The sequence below is a fragment of the Corylus avellana genome, chromosome ca10 (assembly GCF_901000735.1).
Source record: "Corylus avellana chromosome ca10, CavTom2PMs-1.0".
Classification (NCBI taxonomy): domain Eukaryota; kingdom Viridiplantae; phylum Streptophyta; class Magnoliopsida; order Fagales; family Betulaceae; genus Corylus; species Corylus avellana.
Genome location: NC_081550.1, coordinates 5,663,190 through 5,676,523, shown reverse-complemented (window position 1 = coordinate 5,676,523; position 13,334 = coordinate 5,663,190). Strand labels below are relative to the sequence as shown.

Sequence of the window (13,334 nt, the reverse complement as noted above, 5' to 3'; positions counted from 1 at the left end):
CACAACAGCATTAGTTAGGGTAGGATAGTAGTAAGGTATATGGCATTCCTATATTTGTAATGATAAAATAGACACAAATATCATCAAGTAAAAACCATACATGATACACAGCCCAACACTTGCTAAAACATGCTGACAAAAAACTGTCTTTCCATGTTTTGTTGCAGACTATGCAGAGGCACCCCTAATTGGAAAGCACATGAGAACTATTATATCCAAAGACATGAACTCAATAATCCACACCCAAAGTCATATGAACTCGAGTCCATTGATTTCTCTACAACCAACCAACTACATGCACATCCACAAAGCACTTCTAATTAAAAAGTTGCATATTCGAGATTGAAACCAGACACATGTGACAACCGATTCAATGAGATGAGTAAAAACTCTCAATTCAAAACAGTGGGGTGTGTTGTGGCAGAATGTATAACTATAATAACTTCTATGGAAGTTGAACGGTGGCAAGATATTGAAATCAATATAACCATAGATGAGTGATATCCAAAATTTAATAATCATAACTAAATTTGTCTTGTAGAAATCAAGACTTTAACAATTATAACTTAAATGTCTGACATCGCTCTCTTATCCAAACAAAAGATTCATAAACCATCAACATCTAAAACCACATCCAACTTCAGATTCAAAATCTTGTAACATCTACTAAAAGCACTAGCTGAAAATAGGAGAGCCTCTATAGACTATACAAACAAACCAGCAGGCCAAATCTCTTAGTCAAAGAGGCTGAAACCCATATCCTGCAGCAAAAGAAATTTGTAAGTTAGCAACACAAACAAACCTGTCTAAATTGCAAAGACTAAAATGAAAGAAAAGGGAGAATGGAAAGGACATAACAATGTGATTTGACACTAGCAATAGAGAAAATAATCAATCTAGGTTCTTATAAGCAAAAACATTACATCATCAGACTCCTCTTTCTCTTCAACTTTCTCCTCTTTCTTTGGCTCTGCAGCAGCTGCAGGTGCACCAGCACCGGCAACAGGTGCAGCAATAGCAACACCGCCACCACCACCAGGTACCGATGCCAACTTCTCCCTCCCAGCTGCAATCAACTCCGTGACATCTTTTCCCTCGACTTCAGACAAGAGCAACTCAATCCTTGCGTCATCAGCTTCAGCCCCAACTGCAACCATAAATCTATTTCTTTTAGCATGACTATAAAGATTATTATCATCCAAATAGTATTTCAGAAAAGTACCAATCCGAAATCATGTAGCTTTTTTTTAATCTTTCAATATACAGCATAAGACAGAGAGCATATACTAAAAATTGCTTACAACCACAATCAATGTAATAGCGATCAAATGAATACAAGATTATCTCGAACTCAAATAAAAAAAAAAACATACATTTGAACTAGATGAACTCCAATAGAAAAGCCACAGACTTGCATGAGACTCGGAGCATCCAAATGATAGTACCAAGAAATACGACCCAAAGGAAAACAAAAACTAGAATCAAATCTAAAAACACCCATACACCCATACCCCGTAATATGGATTAGATAAAGTCAGCGTAACAAGAAACATTAACTCAGATAACCATCACATAATCGAAATACATAACCATCAAGATACACGCATACAAACATACATACAAGTACATATATGAACCTCTTATGCCATTTCTAACAGAATTGCGTCTGTACAACTATAGGAAACAAATGATTTGTAAGCAAAATCATAATAGTCCTCAATCAAACCGAAATCAAATAACAACCACCTAAGTTTTTGATAGTCTACATAACCGAAAAATCCCTCGTAAACCTAAAATGGGTACCTGATGCGAGAATCTCCTTAATATCTTCGGCGGAAGGGCAGGTGTTGCCTCCCAACACGGCCAACAAGTACGCAGCGACTACCTTCATTCTGCCCAATCACGCAAGAGAAATCCCAGCCAATCAGTATTACACAGAGAGAGAGAGAGACAGAGAGAGAGAGAGAGTACTTGAGGTGGAGATTCGTATGGAGAGGTTGCGGGGCTGCGCTACGGCTTTGGATGAAAGGAAAGGGCGAGGGGTGGCAGGGAAGAGGAATATATTTAGTTAGGGTTTCGAGCTAATTGTCATGATAGGATCGTGTCCGTTCAAATTTTTGGCTTTTTTTTTTTATTATTATTATTTTTTATTTTTGGCTTTGCAAGGAGGATAAAAATGATTATTATTATTATTTTTTTAATATCTTCGTGTTTACCCTAAAAAGCCAAGTGAAACCGGAATTTCTCCATGAAGAGAGGGGCATTTATGTCATTAGATCCCACTCGGGGCCTAACACAAGCGCGGGAAAATGCTCTTAGTCAGTCCTCCTCAGTCCCTCGGCCTCTCCCTTCCGGATCACAACTTCAGAAGGGCTTCGAAACCCTCCCTCATTGGCTCTCTCTCTCTCTCTCTCTCTCTCTCTCAGCCCTCGGAGAGATCTTCTGTGACGTAGCGAGCAATGAGCGGCGAAGGTAGATGGCGCGACCGCCGAGACCTGCGGAGCTCAAAGAAGCAGAAGCTAATACGCAACGCTGAGGAGGAGCTAGAGTCGAAGCTGGGTTTCGATCTTTTCTCCGAAGGCGACAAACGGCTTGGATGGTTGCTCACTTTCGCGCCCGTAAGTCAAGTTTACAATAATCGATTTCATCCCATTTGCATTTCCGTTTCCCCCAAATCCATGTATCTCTGTTTTTCTTTTTTTGTTTGCATAATTATGTATATCTGTTTTAATTCGGTTTATATTTTTAGCTACTTTCATCTTTATGGTCGGTTTGTTTCATGAGAAGCAGAAAGGAAAAGAACTGAAATGGAAAATTTGAATTTTTTTTTTGGCATGTTTTTAGAATTATACAATTTTTACAGTTACTTCCTCTAGCACCTGCAGCGACCTTTATTTTAAAGTGAGGAAATTGTTGATTTTCCCAGGCCTCTAATCACGAAACGAAGTCTAAATTATGTTTTTATAAACTTAACCTATAAATACTGTATTTAGTAAGAAAATGAATTTTGTAATACGTACGCTAGCTTCTACCCTTACAGTTTATATTGGAATTAGATGTTCATTTTGAGGGCTCACGTGATCGCGAAATAATGTCTTGCAATGTGAGATTCACAAAGTTCAATTTTGTTTCATATGCCTAAGTTTTCTTAGCGAGACAATTATATATGCTTTATTGTATTTTTGCAGTCATCTTGGGAGGATCCAGACACCCGGCAAGTCTATAGCTGTGTTGATCTTTATTTTGTTTCACAGGTAAAGTTTTTAAACGAAGATATATATCTTTTTGGGAGGGGTTTGTGGTTGCTTACTCCACTTAGTTGATACTTGTTTTCTTGCAATGATAATTAGTTGACTTGGTTGATTATATAACTGTTTTTACTTGATTGTAGGATGGTTCTGCTTTCAAATCAAAATACAAATTCCGACCTTATTTCTATGCAGCCACAAAGGTATGTGTATTATTGTTGAAGATTTAATATCATTCAGTAGTTGCTATGATGGCATTTGCATTGATGATTGTAACATTATAGGGAAAAATGGAAGTAGAGGTTGAAGCATATTTGAGACGACGCTATGAAAGGCAAATTGCTGATGTTGAAATCATGGAGAAAGAAGACCTTGACCTTGTAAGCAATTACGCATCACTAGCCTAATAATTTCTTGTTTCCTTAACAATCTAGAAAACTCCTACACTTCTACTGTATTCTTTCTATTCTTACTGTATACCTTATCTAGTTTCTACCCATTTTTAAGTGCTTATCCAACAAATTTTGGCATCTGCCAAAGAAGTTTTGAATTGGGGGTGAGAGAGATCCAGTGATTCCATTAGGAGCTCCAGTCATCTTTGGGCAAAGCTAGAGCTAGTTTCATTCTTAAACATAATCATCATGCAAGTGAAATGAGTTAAATTAGTTTTGGAACTGCATATGTCATGCTAAGCCTTTCAGAATTAGTTGCTTGGGGAGGAAAATAAACCCACAGAAGTTTGAAGTTAGGGAAGGATGATGGATTAGACATCAGAGTGGGACCGAAAGCATGTAATATTCCATGATTTCTTTTGATTACTTGTTGACCTACTGCATGAAATTGAACAAAATGCTTGATTGTGTCATCGCATGGATTGCATAAAATTTTCTAAAGAAGTATTGCTTGGAAAATTTACGAATTTTAATATTTAATTTTATATTGTGTTTGACTTGTTGTCAATGAATACTTTGATGTTTTAATTTCTTCTATTTGAAGGGGCGTGGGGGTTTAAAATTTGTAATGGTATATAGTTTTCTGGATATAGTTTCTGTAGCCATCAAACCTTTTTACTTGAATTCTCTACGAGAAAAATTTTATTATTTGGTTTCCTTTAGTTTATTAGAGGTGGCTTCTCTTGTATACTTCCTGTGTACATGGGGTGCCTTACGCTTTTAATGATATTTGGATTAATTATATATAAAAAAAAATGTTGTGGAACAAAACTATATATAAGGAGCATGTGTAGTCATGGCGCCAAAAAATGGAGCTTCAATCAAAATTATACATTTTGAGTTAGGAGAACTTGAGGAAATGGGTATATCTTGTTAGTCTGCCGGGTAAATGCAATTAGCTAACAATATGGGGAAATTGGGGAGAGCACCAAGGGGAAGGATATTGGCGGCATTTAAGACTAAGGGAAGAGGAAATTGGCTGTGTTCTTGTTGGATTAACCATTGTTAGAGAAAGTCTTGCAATAATGAAATATGCCTAGTTATGTATCAGCATAAATTATATGCAACATTAACATCACACATGCAGTGTGAAAACTTGAAAACTATTGAATATCTATGTGGCAATATCGGGCTAGTTTACAATGAAAATTAAGATTATATGGTGATGGTTGTTAACGGGCACAGAGTAGCTATTTCTATCATATGGCTACAAATGGCAACAAGAAAAATTACAAATTGGTCGCTATCTTGCAATTCTCATGATTCTTGTTCTTCAATGAAATATGCATCAAATTCATTTGGCAAAACTAGAGTGTTGGCAAAAAATCTAGACTTTGACTAGGAAAGTTGATCCCCTTGTATGTTATCCTTCTTTATGAAGAAAAACCCCTAGCCCCCACCAAATTACATTGATCACCTCGTGTGTTATCCTTCTTTATAAAGATTTTCACTGTGCCTCTCATGACAATACTATTGAGATGCTTTAAATGTTGAATGGGGAACTGTCACATGATGACTGTTAGTCAGGTTCTTATTGTAGAATTGGTTGAAATTACCTTTTTTTTAAAAAAAAAAAAGAAAAAAAAAGAGAGATGTCTTCTTAAAGGGTCTCTTACCATGCCACATGTCCCTTGACATTAGCATGGTGTGGATCTAGTAGTGTTCTTACACAATAAGCTGGTTGTCATACACTGGTGTGTTGCTGCCCTTTGTTTTAGTTAGACTGCAAAACTGTGCAGTTTACATTAATCCAGCCACTTTTGGAGTCAAGAAACCACAATGTGGATGTTGCTACATTCAGCTTTGTACTATTCATAAATTTATGTTGTGCAACTGAGGCGATTGCTTAAGGCACAGGTATTCTTTCTATTTTGGTATCTTTCCTTGTATGGGATTCTCACCATAGGGTGTATGGTTGTCGATTCTACAACCATATTTCTGATAATCATATTTCTGAAGTGTTTAGATTGTACCATGCTTAAATATATTGTTGGAGACATTTTATATTGTTGGAGATATTTTTATAATCTGTATCTTTGACCTGCTTTGTTTAGTATAGTGTCTTGTTATGATTGGTGATTAAATATCACATGCCTAGCATATTGTTGTCATTACTTGTTCTTGTGGAAATTTTTTGTATGTATTTCTCCCACAAATGCATTCTGATATCTTTGTATGCTCCTGGACAGAAAAACCATTTGTCTGGCTTGCGCAAATCTTATTTAAAGCTATCTTTTGAAACTGTTCAACAATTAATGAATGTGAAGAGCGACCTATTGCATGTTGTTGAAAGAAACCAGGCAAAATTTGATGCTGCAGAAGCATATGAATCCATAATAACAGGAAAAAGGTAAGGCTTTATTCTCCAGATTCAGGTTCCATTTGCATTGGGCCAGCCATTATTCCATGCAATCATATTAGTTTCTCTTTTAGTGGAAAGGTTACTGTTTTTCTTTCTGCAGTTCTCATTTATAGCTGACCTTTTGCTTCTCATCACAAGTATTATCTCTTTCCTAATCTAAAACTACTTTGATGCTTGATTTGCAGAGAGCAAAGACCTCAAGATTTTATAGACTGTATAGTTGATCTCCGCGAGTACGATGTTCCCTACCATGTTCGCTTTGCCATTGACAAGGGTGATTCTTATTTCTTTCTATTGGTTTTGAATTTACTAAAGCTTGATATTAATTAAGAATCTATGTTTTATTTACGTTCTCTTTCTGAGATGCTTAGAATTTCATGTGACTTAGATATACGAAGTGGGCAGTGGTATGACGTTAGTGTATCCAGTACTGGTCTTATGCTTGAGAAGAGGACAGATCTTTTGCAACGTGCTGAAGTGCATGTTTGTGCATTTGATATTGAGACCACAAAGCTTCCTTTGAAATTTCCTGATGCTGAATACGATTTAATAATGATGATCTCATACATGGTTGATGGGCAAGGGTACTTGATTATTAACAGAGAGGTACACATGACAAGCTTAAGCTTAATGCTTCTTCAGTAATTTCTTCACTCGCTCTAGAACAATATTTTGTGATTCCTTTTGTCTGTGACATATGTAGCATAAGAGTTGCACAACTTTTTAACAAGTTTTATTTATTTATTTATTAATTTATTTATTTTTAAGTATTTAAAGATAATAACTTTTTAACAAGTTAGTTGCATTTGATGCATTTTTTGGTTTATAAGCTTCAACTTAATCTTGTTCTCTGTTCTCAGATAACTGCGATTTATCAGCCTGAAATGTAGAGTATAATATGGGTTTTGATTCTACTTATCAAAAAATAAATAAAAAATATGGGTTTTGATTCTGAGTTTTGGAAAATATTGGTAAATGCTAAAGTCTCTCATAAATGCATCTTTAAGAGCTGATGGGCGTGGGTGGGGGATGCATTCAGAAGAGTTATTACAACTACGTAGACTTCAACTCTTAGAAAGTTCTTTTCTGGTTTTACTACTGATATTTGGTCAGGTGATGGTATACGAAGCATTCTGTGTAAGGCTCTTGTATGGCTGTTTCTAGTCAATGATAGCCAGATCGCTTCCTTTTGTGTTGAAAAATTAACATTTCAGTTTGTTAACAAGTATCGTAGATTGTCTCCTGAGAGCATCTATGATTTACTATCTTAGTAATGACATTAAATATTTTAGATATTTCTAACACTTCCTTTTGTGTTCCATACTTATCAAAAACACTATGGAACCTTTGTATTTGCATAACCAAATTGATAATAGATAAGATTACGGCTAGTATGTGGTTGTTGTGAGTTCTTTTTGGGAACTCCTTTTATTATTTGTACAAATGGAGCAAGTTTGAAGTGAAGTCATTTTATTAACTGTTAACTAGCTAGAATGGATGCTCTTTTTCTTGGAAGAGTATATAGAGAGTCAAGGCTCCTTCGCGGGTGCTGTTTTTTGTGTTGACAACAACATTAGGGGAAATATTGACACTCGATAATTTGAGAAAGAGGAATATTGTGGTGGTTGAGTGGTGTTGCATGTGCAAGAAGAGTGGGGAGTCCATTGATCACATACTGATTCATTGTAAAGTAATAAGGGGTTTATGGAGTCCATTGTTAATTTGTTTGGTCTACAGTGGGTTATGCCTATACGGGTGATCGATTTATTGGTCAGTTGGGAAGGACATGTTGGGTGTGGTATAATTGTGGAAGTATGGAGGTTGGCTCCATTGTGTTTAATGTGGTGTATTTGGCGAGAGAGGAATGTTTGGAGCTTTGAAGGTGTAGAGACTTTGGTAACAGAGTTCCGGAAGATTATGTTCACACATTCTATACTTAGATATCTGCCCATCATAGGTTGCTTGTTTCTAGTTTTGCAGATTTTGAGTCTGTCTTCTTCTTCTTCTTCTTATTTATTTATTTTATTTTAATTTTTTTTCCATATTAGGGGTTCTCTTATATACTTCCTGTGTACTAGGGTTGCGCCCCTTTGCCCTTAATTAATGATAATGACATTACTTATATATAAAAAAAATTATTTGTACAGCTTATGTACTATAAGACTTGATTTCCTTCTGCGATAATTGATTAGGCTTAATGATTTTCATTTTTTATGCAGCTACATAAGTCTCATTATTGTCATTGCCTGCTATCCATTGATCCCCTAGTTGTGATGTCATTGTAATTGTTGATAGGCTCAGTTTCTTCATCGGCAATTATTAATAAATATCCACCATTTGTGTTTATCTTCAGTGTGTTGGAGATGATATAGAGGACTTGGAGTACACTCCAAAACCAGAATTTGAAGGATTTTTTAAAGTGACAAATGTGGAAAATGAGGTAATGATATGCGCGCGCACACACACACACACACACACTTACCTGTATTTGTATACACACATATCCGTGTATCTATGCATGTATTTATGTATGTAGGCATGCATGTATGTGGATATGGTGTGTTTGTGTGTCTGTGTGCATGCTTTGTCCGTATAGACATGCATATTTGCAAAGATAATTTTTGTTAATTTATCTGGTCATTCTTGCAGGTAGAGCTTCTTAGACATTGGTTTGCCCATATGCGAGAGGTGAAGCCTGGTATTTATGTCACATACAATGGTGATTTTTTTGACTGGCCATTCTTGGAAAGCAGAGCAGCCTATCATGGGTTGAAAATGAGTGAAGTACGTTTTTATTTTATTTTATTTTTATTTCTGATGGTTGAATTATGACATTATCAGAAAAGAATTTTAGCTTCTTTTTAGTCACTGAGAAGGAAAAGATGTAAATATCATTAGCTGCAGGCATAAGTTTTCCTTTCTCTATGGTACTCTATAAAATTCGTTTATTCGTAGGTTATTAACTTGATCAATGGTTGCAAATGCTATTATTATAGCTAATCATTGATCTACCATTGGCTAATGCTTGCAGCTTCTGGTAAAAGACTTAAGAATTCATTCTACCGCTAAAGGCTTGAACTGGACTCCAAATTGCTGAGTCTATGTTTTTGCCTATAACATGTGTCACATGAACTGTCTAGATTCTACTGAAGCTTTACGAATGCTGTGCACACTATTGAGTTCAACTGTGGCTTTACACAATATTTAGTTTTCTGATCTTTAGCTTTATCACCATTCAACGGCGCCTATTACACATGTATGTTTTTGGCCTTCTGTTGGTATCTCCGATGGCATGCATTATACTTGAAAATTTCATGTTTTGTCTTTTTGAATTCAGCATATGAAAAATTACATTATAAATAATTGAGGAAAGTTACACATTTCAATTCTTTTAAATGTTTCTTTGGACCTTGATACTATCATTGGCTCGATGTGTTTGACACTATTATTCTAGAAAGTCAGGTTAATCTTGTTCTGATATACATGTGATCTAGGAGGTATTCTCATTTCAGTTCTCAATGGGAGTTCTTGGTTTAAGCATATGCTACATATGAAAAATAATTGTTTTTTTTTTTTTTTACTTATCAAAAAAAAAAAATTGTTTTTTTTCCCCTCTGGACTTTTGTTTTTCTTTTTTGGGCTTGCAGGAGGTAGGATTTCAATGTGACAAGAATCAGGGGGAATGCCGTGCTAAATTTGCTTGCCATCTAGATTGTTTTGCTTGGGTCAAACGTGATAGTTATCTCCCTCAAGGAAGCCAAGGCCTAAAGGTACAATATGTTGGATTAGTTAAAAGATTAAATTTCAGTTTACAAGAATTGATGATGGACAAATTTTTTGAATGGATGCTTTTATGTTTAGATACACGGTAGGGTAACCTCAGTAAAATTGCCAAAGCTGTCACAACACTATTAATGGCTTCTACAAGGGTGGGGCTGGGAAGGGGTCTTGGATATGATTATTGCTGTTGATCAAAACTGAAAAAAGAAACAGTATACTGCCACAAGAATATCATATTTAGCTAATAGAGAGGACTATTTACCGAGCTTTCTTCTTGGTGGGTTTTGTCTCTTTAAAGGACCAGGATTACAATTTTATAGAAATGAGGCACTCAAGAACTTCATGCCATATTTTTCCTGAAGCTGCATACCTGACAGTTTTCTCATATCCTATCCTAGATCACTGGGTGCTATTCATCTTGTGGGAACAAATCAATTACTTCTTGTCATTATGACAGAATATCTATTACTTGTTTCAATATTTTTAGTGTCAAGTAAATTTGTTCTTTCCTTTCCTAATATGTATTGTTCTATGATAAGAAAGCTAATTTGTTTGCATTTTCTTGATCTTATGTCAGGCTGTTACTAAAGCAAAGTTGGGTTATGATCCCCTGGAGGTGAATCCTGAGGACATGGTTCGCTTTGCGAAAGAAAAACCTCAGGTGGAGTGACTGGAAATAGTGTTTCTGTTGTAGCACTGTTGATTTGACATGGTGTACGAAGGATAAAAGGATGGGGTATAAGTCCCAACACATCCGACACCTGTAACCCAAGTGCTAATGTCATGGTCTCAGGTTTGATGTGCCTAGGAATGGTACTTCTTTTTCTTGGCAGTCAGCACTGTCAAAATATTTTTCCCTTGTTGTGCATCATCTCCTGTTATTACCTGTTAGTAGAATTTTCAGTTGAAACTTCTGTTTGATTTTTGCCTCTTTTTCTTTCTTTTCCTTTTTTGTTTGTACATTACCTTCTTGAGAACATTACTAATACTTTTACTTTCTGTTGTTGAAATGTTATCACAGATGATGGCCTCCTATTCTGTTTCTGATGCTGTTGCAACTTACTACTTGTACATGACCTATGTTCATCCCTTCATTTTCTCTCTTGCTACTATTATACCCATGTCGCCAGATGAGGTTTTACGCAAAGGTAGTGGGACCCTTTGTGAAATGCTTCTTATGGTTCAGGTGGGTTCTTGTGCACATGCATTCTGAAGCTTTTAAACTTCTTTGTAAGGCAAATTATTCCACCATTAAGCTATTAAGTTTCTCCCAGTTTCACTTGTAGTTTTGCTACCTTTACAGGCATACAAGGCTAATGTTATCTGCCCTAACAAACACCAATCTGACCCAGAGAAGTTTTACAATAGTCACCTTCTTGAGAGTGAGACATATATAGGTGGCCATGTGGAATGCCTTGAAAGTGGAGTTTTTAGATCTGATATTCCTACTAGTTTCAACCTTGATCCATCTGCCTATGAGGTATAGCATTTCTTGTTCTATTTCATGTACTGCTGTTATTGAGCGGACATTCAGTTTAAGTAGTTTTAAAATGACTTATGCTTCTGTTTTGATTTAGTGCTCATCCTTTATTTCTACATTGTCTGCCATTACGGTTTCATTGAAACTAGTCTTTACTAAAAATTGATAAAAACTGGTAAACTATCTCTGTTAATACAAGCATCTCATCTGGCTAGACACTCATACTTTTTTGTTTGTTTTGCTTTGTATAAAATTCATAGTTCACTATCTAGCGAATTTATTCTATTTTGTGTGACTCTTTTGTCCAAAAAACTGTATAAACCTCTCTGCTCATTTGAAGTACAGGTATCATACACAGTTTTTTGGACAAAAGTGTCACACAAAATTATATCATGGTATGTCTAGTGAAACCTAAAATTGTATCATGGAATGTGAGAGGGATGAAAGGTATAGGATTAGAGATCTTATTAAAGAATGGAAGGCAGATACTGTTTACAAGAGACTAAATTGGAGTCTATTTCTAAGGATGTGGTGTGTAGTTTATGGGGTTGTCAACATGTGGATTGGTCATACTTGGGGTCGAGAGGGGCTTCTGGAGGGATATTGTTAATGTGGGACAGGCGGGTGGGGGAGAAGATCGAGGATTGTGTGGGGAATGTTATGGTTGCATGCTCCTTTAGAAGTGTTAGTGATAGTTTTGAATGGGCTTTTGTGGGTGTGTATGGTCCAAATGATGATGTATGGGTACAAACATACTATATGTTCTGTAACCTTCTTTGTGTGGTTCACACCGGTTGAATATTGTTAACTTGTGATATCACTTGTCTCGTAATGCTATACTTTTTCTTCCTAGATATTTCAATGTAACAACTTCCTTCAAGATTGATTCATTCCTTTTTTAAGATTTCCTGGAAGCTGCTTTACCGAATTTGTTACTTTTTTTTTAAAAAGAAAAAAGAAATAGTTCTTAATGTGCCTAATCAAATGCTACTCAATTAAGATTTCCTAATTCTTATTTAGTTTTTTATTTAAGCTTTGCGAATGTACTTGATTCACGCTGGAGTATTTTGAATTACAGCAACTGATCAACAACCTTGACCGGGATTTGCAATATGCTATAAGAGTAGAGGGTAAGCTGGACTTGGAATCAGTGTCCAATTATGATGAAGTGAAGAATGCTATAATGGAAAAGGTGCTGTGTCATGCTATTTCAAGCATATATGTTCTGGTTATAGGGGTTACCCCCATGTCCAAAATACGTTCATCAGATTTCTTTTAAATAATGTATTATTGTGCAATTTAGAAATCCTATTTCTTCATGCTATTCCTGTAATATTTTCTTAACATTATTCTTTACCACATATTTTTTCACCTAAGTGATGTTAACATATAATCAATAAAGAGATATGCTTGAAGAATTGTTTTTGGATAATTCCCTCCCTCTGCAGCTTGTCAGATTGCGAGATGAACCTATTCGTGAAGAATGCCCCCTTATTTATCATCTTGATGTAGCTGCAATGTATCCAAACATTATTTTAACAAACAGGCTTCAGGTATGCTATTATAAATGCTTTAAACTTTTTGTGGATGGCAGTCTTTTTTTTTTTTTTTTTTGTGTGTATTTTTGGTTTGCTTTTGCCATCTGCTTATAAAATATATTGCAAGTGTGCAATGTGTTTCACTTTGATATGAGGTATATGACATCATGACATAAGAATTTCCACACTGCAAATTTTTTGATGAAGTACAGAATAAATTAATAAATCAAAGGAGAAAGCTCAAATAAACAGGAAAAGTACAAGAAAACCTCCTAAAATATTGCATTTTAAGTTCAAAAGCTCAAGGAATTCTCAAAAAGAAATTGAAATGGATTCTGTCTGTAATAGTCGTCTAATTGTACAAAAATTTCAAGAATAATGACTTAATCAAATTAAGAGTGAGCTCGAAACGGATATTGTTTTGACCATGAAACAGATCCCAACCACTTCTAATGCTTTTCACTGGATATCCTT

General features: G+C 35.5%; 2 protein-coding genes across 2 annotated transcripts in view; one reads left to right on the top strand and one right to left on the bottom strand.

The window, feature by feature from the left end:
- Positions 1-501: 501 nt before the first annotated feature.
- On the bottom strand, positions 502-2,077 carry LOC132164694 (large ribosomal subunit protein P2A-like). The gene is made up of 4 exons (XM_059575244.1): positions 1,972-2,077; positions 1,804-1,892; positions 924-1,147; positions 502-761 (listed from the first exon to the last, which is right to left on the bottom strand). The coding sequence occupies exons 2-4, from the start codon at positions 1,889-1,891 to the stop codon at positions 735-737; spliced, it is 339 nt and encodes a 112-aa protein (XP_059431227.1). The 5' UTR covers position 1,892; positions 1,972-2,077; the 3' UTR covers positions 502-734.
- Positions 2,078-2,341: 264 nt separating this feature from the next.
- Positions 2,342-13,334, top strand: part of LOC132163250 (DNA polymerase epsilon catalytic subunit A-like) — a 43,349-nt gene continuing 32,356 nt past the window's right edge. The window contains exons 1-15 of the mRNA XM_059573460.1: positions 2,342-2,618; positions 3,189-3,254; positions 3,392-3,451; positions 3,533-3,628; positions 5,890-6,050; positions 6,248-6,336; positions 6,451-6,668; positions 8,416-8,502; positions 8,712-8,846; positions 9,710-9,832; positions 10,420-10,503; positions 10,864-11,028; positions 11,146-11,322; positions 12,401-12,514; positions 12,771-12,875. Coding sequence (XP_059429443.1) covers positions 2,460-2,618; positions 3,189-3,254; positions 3,392-3,451; positions 3,533-3,628; positions 5,890-6,050; positions 6,248-6,336; positions 6,451-6,668; positions 8,416-8,502; positions 8,712-8,846; positions 9,710-9,832; positions 10,420-10,503; positions 10,864-11,028; positions 11,146-11,322; positions 12,401-12,514; positions 12,771-12,875 — 1,839 coding nt within the window. The 5' untranslated portion in view covers positions 2,342-2,459. The remainder of the gene's footprint in view (positions 2,619-3,188; positions 3,255-3,391; positions 3,452-3,532; positions 3,629-5,889; positions 6,051-6,247; positions 6,337-6,450; positions 6,669-8,415; positions 8,503-8,711; positions 8,847-9,709; positions 9,833-10,419; positions 10,504-10,863; positions 11,029-11,145; positions 11,323-12,400; positions 12,515-12,770; positions 12,876-13,334) is intronic.